The 18,804-nt window shown below is 37.6% G+C and overlaps 1 protein-coding gene across 1 annotated transcript in view; it reads left to right on the top strand.

The window, feature by feature from the left end:
- LOC128983410 (cadherin-87A) overlaps window positions 1-18,804 on the top strand; it is a 122,689-nt gene that overhangs the window by 16,320 nt on the left and 87,565 nt on the right. The window contains exons 2-4 of the mRNA XM_054402691.1: window positions 14,855-14,922; window positions 15,619-15,833; window positions 17,184-17,324. Of these exons, the coding sequence (XP_054258666.1) occupies window positions 14,868-14,922; window positions 15,619-15,833; window positions 17,184-17,324 (411 nt within the window). The 5' untranslated portion in view covers window positions 14,855-14,867. The remainder of the gene's footprint in view (window positions 1-14,854; window positions 14,923-15,618; window positions 15,834-17,183; window positions 17,325-18,804) is intronic.

Consider the following 18,804-nt stretch of genomic DNA (forward strand, 5'->3'; position numbering starts at 1 on the left):
TTATACGTTTCTATTAAGGCCATAAAAGTTGAATTTTGATTCTAAAAGCGTTGGCGGATGTGTAACCATTATATGCAAGAGATAAAGATTAAAATGTTTCTATTTTGTGTCCTCTTCCCGGTGCAAAGCACGGGTACAACAGCTAGTATTTAAATAACACATTACTAATGATGTAATTTGTTTCAATCAAGCTACACTGATAATGGATAGCGCTATTGCAGTATTGCAGACTGCAGTTGTGTAATCTATCGCCGTCGCCGCGAGACTTCTTTGGTAGTTGTTCGAAAGTAGAAGAAAGGGACGTCACGACGGAAGCGGAACTGGTCTCTCAGGTTGAGGATCTGACATCCAACATGTACTTTGAATTTTGTTAGTAGAGTTTAAGAGACCGGTCAGTTCATCCGCCGGCTGGTTACCTCGTGAACATGGTCCTACAAAAAAGAACTCCGGGCCATTAATAAAGTGTTTATCGAGTTGAGATAAACTGTAAATTATTCACAGAGACCCAAACTATGCAGTGGATGAACTGAAACTTCGTTGTTTCTTTTTTTTAATCATTTTTTAAATCTGTAAATTAAGTTTGCCTTTTTCACATGCGATTTTAACTTCTGAATAATGGTTAAACATTTATTCTTCCCCGTCAATTGCAAGCTCTGACATGTTAAGAGCACAAAACCTCACGATAATTTGAAACAAATTAGTTTTAGAATTTTGAGAGGTTGTACAATAGAGGCATGTTTAATCCCGAACTACATTTCAACCCATATAATCCGCAATCTTGATTTGAACTTCAGGCTACCGGGTAGAACCCACTTAAGGATATTCAGTGTTTAAAAATGATATTACTGTACTGAAAATTGACTATTCCATTATTTTAAATAGTTTTATTGAGCGGAGCGAAGCGAAGCTCTTATACTACACTCGTGCTTTTGTTTTACAAATAATACTCCTCATGAACGGCTGAAGCAATCTGCACGAAATTTAGCACCGTTGGTAACCAACCATGGGAAGGTATAAATCTGAAATGGTACAAATCGGACCACAGGGCTTTTCTCTACGTGAATTTAAACTTTTAGAAATTTAATATGGGCCTTATGGGTTAATCGGTCGCCATGACATTATTTGCGAGAGAACAAGAAAAAGGTAAACAAGAGTCGTAACATATGTTAGTCAACAAATCATCTAAAATATCACATTAGAAATAGCGTAGAAAGAAAAATGGAATAATAATCTGAATTATATCATTGATCATAATTTACTACGGATGAAATAACAAACCAATAATTAGGGTCACCAGAATTAGGCTGATACACAAATTGACTTTTAAATACTCCAAATAGCCATTCCATTTATTTGAACCTAATATACCATTGGCATTGGATACTGCAGGTATATACAGTATCTCATTTACGAGAAACAGATGTAACATTGGCTTTAGATAAGTATAGGATTAATATGCTAGCTCCGCTCAATGTTGCAATCAGACAACTGCATTGTACACGTACACCTAGTTGAGTACCGGTACCGTACATAACGTCCACATCGTGTAGGTATAGAAGGCCAGGTTGTTTGTACTGTAGAACGTACCAGACCAGACCAGGGTAGCGCCGACCTTGACATTTGCAAGATGTGACGAGTGGGCCAGGTCGTGGCGGTGACATCTCTCTGTATTGTTCCTCGTCCCTCTAAACATCGGCGCCACGGATCCTCCTAGACCAACCCTAGGCCGCGCCGCATACGATTGCAATGAGAACAGCGTCAGTACGACTTGTGGTCCTTGTCGTTAGTGTAGAGTTCCCTTCTAGCCCCTAAGTACATAAAGGAGTGATCTGGTATAGTGATACAGCCCGCCAGTCACCGATGGCTTTTACCTGTGATAACGCCGCGGCCCTCTAGCTAATATGCAAAACGGTTCCGGGCTGGAGCCTATCGTTATAGGATGTAAAGGCGTGACATATAAACACTAGTTAATTCATTTTCAAAATTTAAACAGTTTAAAGTCACCACCTTAGTTGGGTTTTCGTCCTAAATTAGTTTATATTTTCAATATGACCTTTGTGATTTTGCTCTGTATAAACATTAAATAATTGAAACCGCGATGTTTATCATTCCCCAATGGCAACTCTTTCGCCTAAACGCGGTGTTCTAACTAGTCTAAGTCAGCAAAGGAATGTGCTGGCGGCCAGTAAAAGTCGTACCAGGGTCTTAGTCACCTTTGTGTCCTTGGTATGTACGAGTGTCACTGGACCTACTGTATAGTCACCGTACTCGCCGTACGGAACAACCTTTGGGCCACACACAGATTCACCAATCCGTTTAACGACCTGGAACAAAAAATTGAGCTTACAGCAGGTAAGCGCCGGTCTAGCTTCTCAGCCTAAGCTTTCTGGACCTAGCTCAAGAGGTACACGGATATTTTAATACCCTCGCCGCAGCAAACCTGCAAACTAAGCAAATTTTCATTAGTCGATAAAATTTTAGCTCAAATATTTCCTTATTTACCAGATTTCCCTGTCACGTTTTAATATATAGATATGATGATGATGATGATACGACAACTGTTGTATATAGATGGGATGTCTACTTCAGTATCCAATAGTCAATGGTTGAAGCGAGTGATGTGAAAGTGTGTTCTGATATAGATACAGGCCCAACGTGGGGGCTCAGCTGATTGATAATGTCAACCTGATCCAATTTGTTAACTTAACGCAACCGTTACCGACCGTCAATCCGTGAACTACGTGAAATAACCGTGTCCGACTGTAGCGAATCATCTCAAATGACCAAGATCAAACATATTGTTCAAATCTGTTCCAGTGTCAGAATGTTAACATTTTACAGTTTGTATTTTTTCGCCTAATTTAGTATACTGTTCTATAAGTTTCTTGGTCAAGGTCAGCATGGCTCGTGTTATTTTGTATTTATGGAATGCACATTAAAATACGTAAAATAACATTACATCACTGGTATGCGATGTAAATTGAATTGGTTCTTTTCGACCCGAGTTCATGTTTCATGGGTATCGGTTAATAAAACGTATATTTATGTATACGTTTCACTTACAGTTCGCGAGGCGGTGCAGCGTGATCATTATTCATAATTGTGTCATAGGAATAATCCACAAACTAAGGCAATGTTCAATTATACATATTAGGGCATAGTTTTGTGTGAACGATACTCCTCAGTAGCATATTGGCCAAATTTAACGTTCGGCGTGCCAAACATTGACTTTTCAACTCGTAGTTAGCTACGATTATACACATCAAAGTATTTTACTTCAGTTACGGGCAGTATGATGAAATAGTATATTATACTAGTCACGAAAGTGATCCATTTCGGGGACAGATGTTTTACGAGCAAGTCGAAGACGATCATGGGAAACAATACCTCGCCCAGAAATGGGACTTTCGTGACGAGTATTGAACGATATTTTTATCACGAAAAAAAAACTACTTCATAAAACTAAACAGTATTTAGATATTTCGTAATCTATTCATTTTTCTAATCGAAACACAATACATACGGCTGTACAATTGATTTTAGTGTAAAATTCAGCTGATTGTAACTTTGTTGATGTCAGGCAAAGTAATGTTTATGTAGCAAAAGTAATATTTATGTCAGGAAAAGTCAGCTGACCACTACATGTTTTTGGTGTATGGAAATTTAAGATTTTCGAAGATCTCATTTGTATGGAAATGGGCTATTTTCGAATACAGAGTGATGAAAACACATTTTCATTGGCGGTACATGAATAAAAATTACATTTTTGAATTTCTAGTAAAGAGACTATGTTCAAGTAAAAATGTTGGGTTAGTAACTGTGACGTGCGCCAACAATTTCTCATCATTGATCAAGAATATGTGCATTTCGTTTTCCTAAATGGAGATTAATTGCACACATTTGAACAACTGCTTATAGGCTTAGACAAAGCTGTTGACAATAGTAGAAACTACGTGTACTTATACGTGAAAATGGTGAAGGGTTTTAAACCCAAGGAAAAATACAAATTGTATCACTCTTTCGATTTTATTACCTAAGTTTATACTCATTATTTGTCAAAAACCCTGATATTAAGATGCAATTTTATACAAAACAGTGTGCCTGTAAAGTATTTTTAGTACCGATCTTTTAAAACTTGTTCAAAGATTTTCTTCTTTTTCTTAAAACGACAAGTAAATACGAGAAAGATCGTTCAATGGTGTTGTATAAGTAAGTGTACTGCCTTCAAAAGCTATAGCGTAATAGTAAACTTAACTTTGCAATTAGTTACCGAACTTATAGATTATTTTATGATAGTTCTTCCCAACAGATTAACGTTGGTAACTACATCAGGTCACCAATCCATTCCCAAACATAATGCGTGGTGGATATGCTCCTGGTATAGATGGAATTCCGGCGATTTTATTAAAAAAATAATATTCCGGCACTGATACCTCCACTCAATCACCTAGTTAATCTAAGCATTCTCTCTGGACAATTTCCTGACCGTTTTAAGATAGCGAAAGTAGTTCCTTTGTATAAATCTGGCACAAAGCAAGAGTAAAACAATTATCGCCCAATATCCCTGTTGAATGTTATGTCTAAGATTTTAGAAAAATGTGTCAAAATACAATTGCACTATTATTTGGAAGATAATAATTTGTTATCAGAATGCCAGTATGGTTTTAGGAAGAGTAAAAATACTAGTGATGCTCTCTTCGCTATGAATAAATATATTTCGGAGTGTATTAACGGAAATGAAAAAGCATTGACTGTGTTCATTGACCTTGCAAATGCATTTGATTCAATTGATAGAAATATTCTTTTAAATAAAATGGAATGCATCGGAATTCGTGGTTTGGCCCTAAAATGGTTCAGTAGTTATTTGAATAAACGAAGCCAGTTAGTTTCTATTAACAACAATTTTAGCGATATACGTGAAATAGACTACGGAGTTGTCCAGGGCAGTACGCTGGTACCATCCCTTTTTTGATTTATATAAATAATTTAGACAAACTTCCAATCACAGGAAAGCTCTTTTTATTTGCCGACGACACTGCAGTTATATTCAAAGGTAATACCTGGGACCAAACATTCAATGTAGCGCAAACAGATATGTTCCTTATTAAAAAATGGTTCTACGCTACCAAAATGTATTATCAATGGATGTTTTAAAAACAAAATATATGCCGATTTACCTCAGACAAAGTAGTGAGCCTCCCGCCAACCTCAGGCTGGTGATGCATGTTTGTGGAGATCCAGGTAACTCTACCTGTGGCTGTTTACATTTGGAGAGAGTAGATCATTACAAGTACTTGGGAGTGATATTGAATAGTAGGTTAAGATGGGAACCCCATATTAAATATTTGAAGACAAAACTTAGGAAATTAATTTATGTTTTTAAAAACGTACGCGAAATTCTTAACATTAATGAAATAAAAATGTTATACAGTACTATGCATTTGTCCAATCAATACTTCAATATGGAATTATAGTATGGGGAGGAGCTAGTAGTAATATTTTAAAGCCACTGTTTGTCATACAAAAACTAATTATTAAAATAGCTTTTCAATTCAACAGGCGTTTCTCTACAAATTTATTATTCAAAAACACTCAATTACTTTCGGTGCGTCAACTTTTTATCAAAACTTTACTTGTATATATCTACTCCAATCAAGATTTGATAGTGACGCCAATCACGCATAACTATCCCACCAGAGGAGCTGTAAATGTAGGGATGCAGGTACCCCGAGTTTTCAAGTCTGCAAACCTTACCAATGCTTTTTATATTGCGATTTTTTTGTACCAGTCTATAGACGTTTGGTAAGCAGTTGGCTGTCGGAGATTGGGCTCGATCAGTCTGAGACACTTATCACTTCAGTATACAATACATAACAATAATTAATACACCAGTACACCAAACAACATTTAGCGTACAGAATGTTAGTTGTAGTTAGCGTAGTTAGCGTAGTTAGCGTAGAATGCGTAGTTAGCGTAAGTAAGTTGCATCAGTAACTGCAACTCCATTCACCCGACTACCTTTTACTTAGCATTAACTGTTCCTTTAGCTGTCTCATAGCTTGGTTTTAAATAGTATTCGGATTAATTTAATTTTAATTTTTAGATTATTTCAAATTTGTAATAGAGCTCGTCCCGCGCACAGGTCTTTTACGGCCTATATGGGACTATTGTTTCGTATTTTGTTTATCATTTTGTAAACAATTTTGGAAATAAAACAGATTTTTGATACCAAGTCCCAGGTGTATTGAGTTTAAGCCATCCACAAAACTTAAAACAGAAACACAACCGATGACGTCCAACTTGTTTCGTGTCTAACGTTAGTTAAAATGAGTTGTTTAGTAAAGCGCCCGGAAGTTTTCTAGTCGAGCCCTAATTAGGTTAAGTTTTGTTTGTAGACTGAGACTGAGACGTAGTGTGGGAGGTGGGACGGGCGTGGTATAAGAGGCTGGGTTGAGGCACACGTCACACACACACACACACACCACAGTTTCCTCTCATTGTTGGCCAATCTTGTACCACACAATGCCTGGACCAGCAATACCCAACACCCATTGTCGGTCGTTATAAGGTATAGCTTTATTCTTCTTTGACTCTCGGCTCCCTTCATTAGCTACTGATTTATGAAGTTTCAGACAAAACACGTTTTGTTCTGGCACGTAGTTTCCTTGATTGAATTCGTCGCGCTTCTAAATTAATGTTTCTCGTCTTAGGTTCTATAGTTTTTTGCGTCAGCCTCTTAATATATGAAGTTGTCTACTGTATTGTCGAATAGGCCTATATTACTTGGCAATGCTAATAATTCGACCGCAATAAAAAAATAATAATAAGTCGCTGCCATAAAAAATAGCTACAGTAACAAGTTAAAATAATTACCAATACTTACGCTGTCAACCCACACTCCGAGCTAAAGGTTGTTGGTACTTGTGTGTAAATGATCACGTGTTGACACTGTGTTGCGTCTGGCCACAAACCGCTCAGACATGTTGTGTTTGTTTATTCTCTTCATCTTCCCATAGGTACTGTAAGGATCTTTTCTCCCTCAGAATTCCTAGCATCGTATACAATTTGTGTGTCGTAGCATGTAGGTATTGTTATTATTTTACTATTCTAGGCGATGTAACGTGGTGTTTGGGATACTTGCAGCATTTTCAGTTTACAATTGTCAGAAACGCGCGAAAGTAAGTTGTATTATGATTGTCTGTGGTCGCGGCTCGTCGAGTCACTCTACCTCGCTGACTCTACACCTCTCACCTCTGACCTCTGACCTCTGGAGAAACCGATATTCGCTCTCTCGGTCGATAACGACGCGACTCTTGTCTCCATTGTTGGGTCCTGGTCCTGGATGTAACAACTACACAATAGGAACGAATGTCACTTAATGGGATTAGATGAATCAGCGACTTGTTATTTATTACGTAAATGTTATTTCCGCGTGCAAGTAAAGTTTGTTTTTAGGAAGAAATACGACCAAACTGGGGTTCTACAAATTAATTAACTCTTCCGTACAATATCGGATTAGATTTCTAGACGCCGACACTACAAGGTTTGTATTACGGCGAAGATGAGTGTTGAACGTAGAGGGTACTCTCTGCAAGGTGTTGAATGAATGGTGTGGTAACTTTTTAGCTGTACGAAATGAGTTAAATACAAAAGTGCCCATGTACTTTTGAGAACACTATAAGTAACCCCCCCCCCCCATGAATCATATACATAAAACCAAGACTAGTCAATTTTGGCTCTATAAACCTTTATTAAAAGCTCAGGACATCTACGTCCAGTTTTGAACCATAAACCAGTATTTTTTTTTTATCATTTATTCATTTAGTATACATATACATAAATAGCGTCAATACAATAATCGTGATAAAACAAATATCTTAAAACTAATGTACAAGAGTCAGTGGAAAAAATCTTTTACCTTATAACAGCATTTACTACATAAAAACTTAAATAACTGTTTTTTAAACGACTTAAGGGAAGCTGCAGATTTAATCGAATCAGGCAGGTTATTGTAAAACTTAACACCAGAGTAGTGGGGAGAAGATTCTAAAGTTGAGGATTTATGTTTAGGGTATAAAAGGCAGCTTTTGTGTCGGGTATTATAATTATGATTGTCCGAATTAACAGAAAATTTAGAAATATTTTGTTTCATAAAAATTAATAAATTGTAGATATACAGACTGGGAAAAGTAAGGATATTATTGCTTTTAAAAGTATTTTTACAAGAACCCCTAGCTTTGATAGAATAAATTGTTCTAATTATTCTTTTTTGCAATTTAAAAACTTTTTTATTTTTGTCGGAATTTCCCCAAAAAATAATTCCGTAATTGAGAATAGGATAAACATATCCATAGTATACCATCATAAGAGTAGAAATATCAACTGATCTAGAAAGAATGAGAGTTACAAAATATGCTTTATTTAACTTTTTGATGACGTCTGTTATGTGAGTTTTCCAGGTTAATTTATGATCTACTGTTATTCCTAAAAAATTGGTGGAGTTAGCAAGGTTGCAAGATAGAGTGGTGTTTTCGTGTGAAAAATTGTTATTAAAATAATTTTTTTTTAAGTTCATTAAAAGAGACTTGGATTGATTTAGTAAAAGTCCATTAGCTTGAAACCAACTTTCCAGCTTTTGGAATTCTTGTTTTATAAGCTGTGGAAACATTGATTTATCTGGATGGGTGAAGATAGCAGAAGTATCGTCAGCAAACATAACCAATTTAGAATTTAAGGTCATGGATTATTGATGGATTAGCGAACATAGAAGCCACTCGGTTACCTAGCTATAGCATTGAAGAGTGTACTGATGGCTCAGTTGGTATGTGACGTAACGCTTGTTGTAGGGACAGAGACGGAGGGAAAGTATTCACAGTCACTGACTGTGTTCATATCCTTGTAATGTGGCACAGTTACCACGCATCATATCCCACAATTGTCCGGCTGCCGGCTGACTGTAGTACACTGTATAGCGGCAAATGTATAATTACAGTATCTTAGTATACTCTTTGTAGGGCTTGATGATTGAGGATGTATATTAGTTGTTTTAAGGATGTGCACATTGATCTGCAAAACTTGTGTGTGTTACAGGATCACAAATCAGTACTGTATTATTATTTCATTGGATCGTTGGACTTTCTTGACATATTTTAAATCGGAATTCTCTCTGAACCAGTTAATAGTAGTATTCGAAATCGTAACGTTGAAAGTTACAGGGCCACGTACTTCTTGCTGTACAATATATGCTATACGTTAGGGAAGTTTACCCGTGCCTTCCAACGTCATTGGATTTTTTTACTTTCTTTTTAAGGAAATAGTTCCACTCCAAACCCTGGTCTTGCCTGCTACTATCTAGTGTCGGTATTTTTAGATAGCATCGTTGATTGAAATATCTTAGTGACAAAAGAAGTCATCTGGATCCAGAACCGATCTTGTCTGGAATCAAACCAGCGACCGCCATATTTGAAAGTGGGTACCACTCGACTAAGACAATTTGTGCAGATTCCTACGAGCATGGAGGCGTGATCTGTAGACATGACATAGATCATTGGATAGCCTACGTTACTATTACGTTCGATTGACGATACCGTCACTCACCTTGACCTACTGATATTACCTGGCTAGGTTTTCCGATGATAATAAACAATTAACCATAGACTAAACAACGAAAATTACTGCACGTCATCGGAGCTTACTTGCTGGACTCGCAACGCCGGGCTAGTAGCTCACTAGTTCAGTGAAAGGAGTGACTTCGAACTCGAACTGTTTTCTTTTCTCATGGGAAGTTTTTGTTTTGAAAGGTGCGTGTTGTCTGTCCATTGACTACAAAGTGTGTGAGCTTTCCTCAGAAATAAACGTAAAATTAGGGAAAGCGATCGAAAGGAAACCCTTTTTAATCAGTTTAAAAGCCCATTTTACTTTTCAATTCATTGAAAAGTATTAAAGTAATAAAGTTACCCTAGATTGACCCAAAGAGTTCTGTGATTATCTAAAGGTTTTCTGTTAAAATACAAGTTTTGTTGGATAAATTAGTTTGCTAGTGTAGCATTTTTTTGGGGTTCAATAGTTATCGGCTCTAATAATTGACGCTGTGATTGTAAAAATAGGTGCTGTGATTCGCGGCCAAGCATATTAACTATAATTATCTCTTGTTCTCTATGACCTTAGTTATAATTAGTAAAATTAATCCATTAACAGCCCATTAACAAGTAACGCTTGTGTATTCTTTTAGATTTCCAAAAATGCCATTCTGACCGCACCGGCGTTGTATTGCGATTCGCGAGGCAAATACCTCTTCTGTACAGACCTAATGTAACAGATTGGGAGGTTAGGTTACTCAACTCATCCTTCTCTGTGGTTACTGGCACTTGGCAGTTAAATGATACTTAAACTCCGCTATATTGACAAGTTACTTTCTTTCTGTATTCTAATGCATTAATTCAGAGGAACAATCTATTCTACATTTATCAAAATTCTATTTAAATAATCTGTAAAATCTTAAGCCTGCCTTGACGTGTTTCATGTTGTTTTTGATCGGCATTTGAAGGTAAATTTACATTTGTTCTACTCGTTAAATATAACCCTAGGTTCTATGACCCTTTTACAAGGGAGTACTCTTTAAACTTTGCGGAGACCAAACATGTTTTTTATGTTTACAAGTGTGAGGTGAAACTGTTAAGCGTTAATGCATGATGGTACTAAGTGAATTTTGTTCCACTCATTTCATAAACCATTGAGATGACGATCTAAAGGTGCTGGTTTCACTTTGACGTTGGCCTAATTTTGTCATATTTAATTTCGAGTTTGAAGATTAACTTGTAGATACACGCTCTACTCTCTGCCTACACGTTGTATACACACTGTACGGTGTGTGACGCGACTGACGTGATACGTGCTATGTAACGGTAACCCGACGACACACTTTACCGTTTCCTCTTCACTAACTCTGCTACTGTGCGGTGTGTGACGCGACTGGCGTGATATGTGCTATGTAACGGTAACCCGACGACACACTTTACCGTTTCCTCTTCACTAACTCTGCTACTGTACGGTGTGTGACGCGACTGACGTGATACGTGCTATGTAACGGTAACCCGACGACACACTTTACCGTTTCCTCTTCACTAACTCTGCTACTGTGCGGTGTGTGACGCGACTGGCGTGATATGTGCTATGTAACGGTAACCCGACGACACACTTTACCGTTTCCTCTTCACTAACTCTGCTACTGTACGGTGTGTGACGCGACTGACGTGATACGTGCTATGTAACGGTAACCCGACGACACACTTTACCGTTTCCTCTTCACTAACTCTGCTACTGTACGGTGTGTGACGCGACTGACGTGATACGTGCTATGTAACGGTAACCCGACGACACACTTTACCGTTTCCTCTTCACTAACTCTGCTACTGTACGGTGTGTGACGCGACTGGCGTGATACGTGCTATGTAACGGTAACCCGACGACACACTTTACCGTTTCCTCTTCACTAACTCTGCTACTGTACGGTGTGTGACGCGACTGACGTGATACGTGCTATGTAACGGTAACCCGACGACACACTTTACCGTTTCCTCTTCACTAACTCTGCTACTGTACGGTGTGTGACGCGACTGACGTGATACGTGCTATGTAACGGTAACCCGACGACACACTTTACCGTTTCCTCTTCACTAACTCTGCTACTGTACGGTGTGTGACGCGACTGACGTGATACGTGCTATGTAACGGTAACCCGACGACACACTTTACCGTTTCCTCTTCACTAACTCTGCTTTCTTGTTTACCGTTTCGTTTGAGTACTTTGTAAATTATCAATAATCATGTTTGTTAATATCTGTGTGTGTGTTTTTTTTTTAAACAACGTCCAATACTAATATATTTGCACTTCATCGCTGTCAATCGAATTAATAGTTTAGTACATACTTGAAATGTTTTTAACTTAAATTTGAGATAGAAGTGATGCCCATATAGTTGTACGACGAGGTCCCAGTCCTTGACAGTATGGGTGCAGTACCTACAGTAGTAGGTCTGGGGTGGAGTCGCAGTCACTGTAGTAGTAGTAGTATGGTAATGGTAGTGGCGTGGGCTTGTGACAACACTCGGGTGTTTCTCGTCCCACTTGGGAGTCTCAGATTACTTGCCCAATACAAACCACACAATGAGTTTGCCTCACTCCTGAGAAACTGTAATTACCGCGGTCGATGCTCCATCTCAAAATTCGCTTACAATTAAACATCGGCAGCCTACCAGTTACCAACTACCGGCAACGGCAACAACTTATCCAAAGTTTTACATGTTTTGAAACTAATTCTAGTAGTGTCTTTGATTTACGTAGCCTACCCAATTTTTTTTTAAGATAACGGGAAGTCTACTTTTGTGCAGTGAGTCATTGTGATTTTATGTCAAAATCACCAGGGTTGGGACCGTTCCCTTTCAAAACGTAAGAAATGCCACTGGCGTAAAACACACAAAAAAGTTGTACTCCAAGATATAACTAGTAGTGCCTCATACAAATACTCCTTGTCTGGCGTTGCTGTTAGTTACATGGATTCCAGAGTCGACTTATTTTCGTACTCACAAAAACATTTCACAATTTGAAATCAAATAAACACTTTGGCTGTATATTCTAATTTAGTCTAAAGAATTTCTTTTGTCTTAGCCGAATATATTTTTTAATTATTTGGTACGTGGGCGATCGTGTTATCGTTAGTAGCAGAATACAGTTTACTATAATCGATTATCCATGCTGTACGTAAGTGGACATGTGTAGTAATATTGACATTTGTAAATTTTTCTCTACGAGTAATAGTTTAAGTTTGATTGAAGTCTCCCCGAAGCCAACAAAAGTGTCACGTTGCCTTCTGACCGTTCGCTCTGTCAGCCTGTGAATAATGTTAGTGACATTTGTTTTACAGGTTGTTGATCGTAGTGCTAAACATAATTATTCGTTCACTGATGCTTTTTTATTGGAACTACAAAACATAAGTTTATCATGATAATTAAATTATTATTAACTGTATTACTGTTAGTGATGCACGTTCACAGTGCTTCTACGTCAGAGTCGGTCGCAAATTAGGAATGCGAGACTGTCAGTGACAGCTAGGCGCGGGCGGTCAGCGCGGTGACGTCACTCAACGGTACATGGGTTCACCATCACACTCCACAGCGAGGAGGCCTACATACACACTAGTGGGCATCACTTATAATGCTAATTTTCATTAATGTAGATATCACAAAGAATATGGAATAGATAAACTTATTATTTAGCTTACATAAATAATACAAAATAATTAAATGCTACACTAAATTAGTTTAAAAATTAAACTAGAAGGACGGTTTTTATAAAACATAATTGCCCTTTTTATAATGTAAAATATTATAATTGGAAAGTGTCTCATTTAGATTATTGGTTCATATTATTTTATGCACACCACAGATCAAATCAACTGAATTATGATTCACCCATCATGTTTTGTTGGATATTACCAAATTTAACTTGTCCAGTATTTTCATGGGCAAAAAAATAAGCCTAATCGAATTATGTTAATTCATATTTTCATAATAATGTTAGCAATGTAGATTAAATGTAATTTAAGATTAGTGCACTCCTGCAATTGTTTTCTGTTGATCCATACTAAACTGTTTTACATTTGTGGAGTAATTGAATACAATTGTAGTCTTAATAACACAGACCTACACTCTGCTGAAAAGTAATATCATACTGTACATCAATTTATTACATTATTGGTTTAAAATAGCTGCAGTATCTGCAGTACTTTACACCTTAGTTTTAATATTTTATAGACAAAACCTTTATAATAAAAGAGTGGCCAGGTTAGGCCAGGCGCACACAGGCGATGTTGAGTCGCGCAACAGTTGCCCGACTAATCGGGAGACTGTTGCGCAACCCACTCGGAGAATCTGAAGTCTAGCGACAGTTGAGCTGGAGTGCGCACACAGGCAACTTTTTTGTCGTGAATCTAGTCTTGAGACGTGTTGGACATACATTCGTTACAGCGTTCCGAATGGATTTCAATGATACAGCCGTAGTATGCGCTTTGTTGCTGAAGTTTCGCGTGCAAAAGAAAAAGAGAAAATACTGGGTTCATCCCATATAATCCCATATAAAGGCGACCTCTTCTCAACTTCATCAATTAATTGTTCGACATCCTCATCACGCACACTCATACTTGTAATTTTCTAAAAACTTCACACAACAAGAGAGCAAACACTAGTGACAGTTCTGGCCACGAGTAGTTGAACTCCTGGGGTGAGACTGAGCGACACAGCGACAATTTAGTTGCATGTGTGCGCGTCTACACTTGTTTCAATGGATACCAAACCTGGAGCGACAGTCCCGCAACAATTCAGTCGCAGAGCAGTCGCTGGCAAATTGGGTCCAGGAACATCGGTTGCAACAGTTGCGTAACTGTCCCTAGACTGTTTCCTTGGTGTGTGCACTCCAATTTAAAACCATGTTGAACATTTTAGTCGGGCAACTGTTGCGCGACTCAAAATCACCTGTATGCGCCTGGCCTTAAGAATGGGTTATTCTTTTGGCTCTTGAGGCTAAGAAAAATAACACAATTTTGTCAGTAGGTAACTAGAATTTCACTAGCTGCAACATAATATATTTTAATCTAAAAAGGAAAACAGTTTTTTTGTGACCTGCCTGGTAAGTCAGTAATGAAAAAATGATGAAATAAAAATGCATTTCATTTTTGTTTGATTGCTGTGATATGTACATTTAGTACATACTTTTGCTGTGACTGGTAGTGTAGTTAACCATTTTGTAAAGAGCATTATAAATAGCAGCAGTAAGATTGCTAAAATGTATGTATGTTGACAGGAGCAGGGCCGGGATGGCCGCTGGGAGCTCACTAGTCTGGCTCATCTGCTTCTCGCTGCTCACATTGGGTAAGTTCACCTGTCTCTGTTAATCAATCTAATAACTTATTGCAAGTTAAGGTATTTGGTAACAACATAATTAATTTGCCAATAATCAGTTGTTCAGCTCCAGATATTTTTTTTCCTAGGACACTAGGCATGAGCCTGGGATTGTTTTTCACATTAGTTCAGGCTAGACCTAGGGGTTGTGGCATTATCACTTAGATAAAATCCATTGGTGTCTTGGCGGGGATCTAACCCGGGACCTCAGGGACTGAAGTCCTGCGCTCTAACCACTACGCCAGCTTGCTCCCCCTAGCTCTAGATAATACCTCTTATTGAATATAACAAAAAAATTCAAATCTCTACTGTACATTATTTTTATCGTAAAAAATAAGTATCTTTTTATTGAAAATTTATACTTAGGTGAAGTTCACACAAAGCTAACAACAGTCATACAAATTGCATTTGCTTGGTCTGCAGGTTTGCTGCGGTGGAGTGTTACTTGAATTAGGAAATTTTTTGTCCTGAAATCTATTGGCCCTTTACAGACTTTAAGAGACTGGTTTTTAAATGCTCTCATAGCTAGCCTCGCCTTTGGGGATGTGTAGACTCAAACATACCACGTACCTAGTGTGCGTGATCAACATGTTCTATGATTAAAGGCAACATTAAGCACAGGCCAAGAGATTTAGTCCACACCTTGTCATATTAACTGTGTTGTAGGAGTGAGAGTGAGAGCCAACCAGCCGCCAGTGTTCACAGATGACATGGACAACCTGATCCTCCAAGAGGACACCCCGGTCGGCACCATAGTACACCAGTTGAAGGGTAGTGACCCTGAGGGCTCCCCTGTACACTATGGGATTGTGGGTACGGATAGACTCAAGGCAGACCCTTCCACAGGAGAGGTCAAACTTGTTCTGCCTCTAGATAGAGAGGTTTGTTCCTATTAACTTATCAAAATACTAGCAGAGTACCTGTCCTTCGGGGTTGGCATATAGGTATAAAATGCTTACTGCAGCTATACTCATGCTTTGCGTTTGCAATTGGAGAGGACACGTTTTGAGAAAATTCGGTTTACTATAATTTACGGTATAATATAGTATGGCACATCTACCATAGCCATAGTGTTCTACCACTGCACCTAAACAATATAAAAAAGTAAAGTTCTCACAGGTTTTTGTTGCTGCTTGGTTCAAATTAGCCGTTGTCATAAATTCAAAAAGAATTGATAGTTCTGCACCCTGTTGGTAAACCTTTAACCTTTTAAAGCTATTGAATAGCATAGAACCAACTTGTGTAGTTGAAACAGCTGGCAAAATTCTTTAGTTTCTTTTAAATATGAATACTCATAAGATTAACTTGGGAAACTGTAGAGCCACTGGGGCAAAGACCGAAAGGATTTTGGAGCTAAGAACATGTCTTTAATGTTATTTTTTTTAAGAGATTGGCAGCTTCTTTTAACCTTGCATTTGCCTGTCCACATAGACCAACCGCCTGTGCGTGGATCGTATACAGCAAAGCAAGGAGTGAGCCGGTACAGTACAAAGGTGATCTGTACTGATAAAATGTTTTCGGTAGTTACCAGGATCTGAATCCACGACATCGCTGCTTTGGGCCCGAAGTCCGCGACGCTACCGACTGAGCCACTGACTCATATCTCACTAATCGGGAATGTGAGCTATCTTCATACCAAATTTCAACCCAATCCGACCAGTAGTTAATGCGTGAATGAACTTCAAATAATTGTGGTTCGAGACATATGTGTGATTTATTTAAACCAATGTAGCTAAGACTTGCCAAGTAATGTATAGTAAAATAGTTAGAGCCTTATTAATTTCCTTAGTGACCAGTTTACTACCCATAACAGTTTTAAGATTCCCTCGTTTTTCATCAGTATGTTTTGTTGAACGCTCATTATATTTCCTTTATTAACTGGATATTCATGTCTTGAAGAAATTATACATCATTTCAATAACTTATGTTCATTTACATTGAGTTTAATTAAATAACAATACAACAACTTGATTTTAGTTGTTAGTTCTCAACCTATCAATTAATTTTTTGTGTACTTATGAAAATTATAAGTGTTCTTAGAATGTGTCTTTTGCTGAAACGTACATCCTAACTGTCCATAGTTTAAACTGCAAAATCTTATATGGTAATATAAAAATATTAGTAACAAAACCTCTGCAGATAGACTGAAAATGAAAGCAATTGTGCCACCGTTGCTGAGCTAATGCTTTACGATAAAGTGAATATTATCTAACTGTATTTACTTTTTTCAGGTTAACGACACCTTGAGGTTTTTTGTTACACTAGAAGACGAAGTAGACAATACAGATAACTCCATTGCCAATAATCTAGTCCAAGTTCCTGTTTCTGTCATTGTAGTTGATGAAAATGACAATGCTCCAGTGTTCAAAAATGTAAGTAATCTATTCATTTCAGTAGGCTAATTTAAGTAGGTAGAGTTTTGTTCAAAACAGTGTATGTACAGCATACAATTTGTTTTATTACCTAATCCTATTATAAAGGTTCTAATATTAAATTACGATTATTATCTCCAGTCACAACCAAGAGAGCTAGTTAAAATCTCCACCTATCTAGTTTTGACGTAGTAGCTGATAAGATGTGAGGGGAAAACAACACTTTACTAAGTGTGAATCAGGTTTTGTAATTAGATTTCTGTGGTCTAAGGTGCTAACTCCTATTGAAGTTCATTGCCTGTTGATGGAAGATAATGCAGTTGTTTGGGTTTTAAAAAAGGGCGTTATGGGTGGAGCGAGTTTGGAGGTGGTCATAAACATTTGAACGATGTTAGTGGTGTTTTGCATGGTGTAGGACGGCTTTATCAGTTTTGTTAGAAGTAGTAACCAATGAAAAGAAAACATTTGCAAAATGATCGTGGTGTGACTGAACAGCCCTATATATGTTAGGGGATGTGTCCAAGACTTCCCAGTAGAATGGTAATCCCTGGTAGTCTTAAAAACGTAAATCAATTAGCAGAGATTCCTAAATTCTAGTCACCGTCTTGATGTATCTGGTAAAGACCAGCTGCTGGCCTTATTCAGCAAAATTGTACATCTTTCTGCAACTCCCTAGGGCATTATGTACTTTGTTTATTTATAAACACTTTTATGCATACTTATTCATTAACTGGCTATGGATTTCAATTTCAATAGAATTGACTTCCTTCCCACAGATCTTAATCTCAGAGCCCGATTCATATTTGGCAGGAGCTTCATTTTAAAATGTTTTCATTAGCTAGCTTTCTTATCCGGTACAAATTTTGCAATCAATTTTAAACTAACTTCCAGATGAGCTAGAGACTTGAAACTTGAAACATAGCTCACAAGTAGATTATGTGGACATTTTCTCCACATATTTATAAATTACGAGGTGTTAGCCCGTCCTACGTACGGGAATTCAGTAGTCAGTTAAAACCGTGTACAATTCAGATCAGCTAGTTTACACATATAAAGACAAAGTTTCTTGCAGTTTTAATGTGAACAATCATCTTGTAAACAAATGTTGTGTGACCAAATATGTTTTATTCCATCATAGGCCTATACGATATGCATTTTAAATCCGATAATTTTACAACTAAACAGCAATTCTGCAATTTTTACTATGTGAAAAGCGTTGAAGTGAGATTTGCAGCCGATTCGCACAGACGCACACTGATTATAAGTAGTCTACAGTAGAGAGAGTAATAGTCAATTGAGAAGTGTATAGACCTAGTCAACGATACCACCTTCCATAGCATACCTGCCTCTTCCAAAATTATTATCACCACAATACAACTACTATACACAATTTCCAGTAGGTCTGAATAGAAACGACCTAAAATAAAACGATAATATCCAATAAAATTCACAGTACACATAATTTTTTGGCTGCACTTTA

The sequence above is a fragment of the Macrosteles quadrilineatus genome, unplaced genomic scaffold (genome assembly GCF_028750875.1).
Source record: "Macrosteles quadrilineatus isolate MER2022 unplaced genomic scaffold, UCM_ALF_1.0 Scaffold_1__1_contigs__length_201487025, whole genome shotgun sequence".
NCBI lineage: Eukaryota > Metazoa > Arthropoda > Insecta > Hemiptera > Cicadellidae > Macrosteles > Macrosteles quadrilineatus.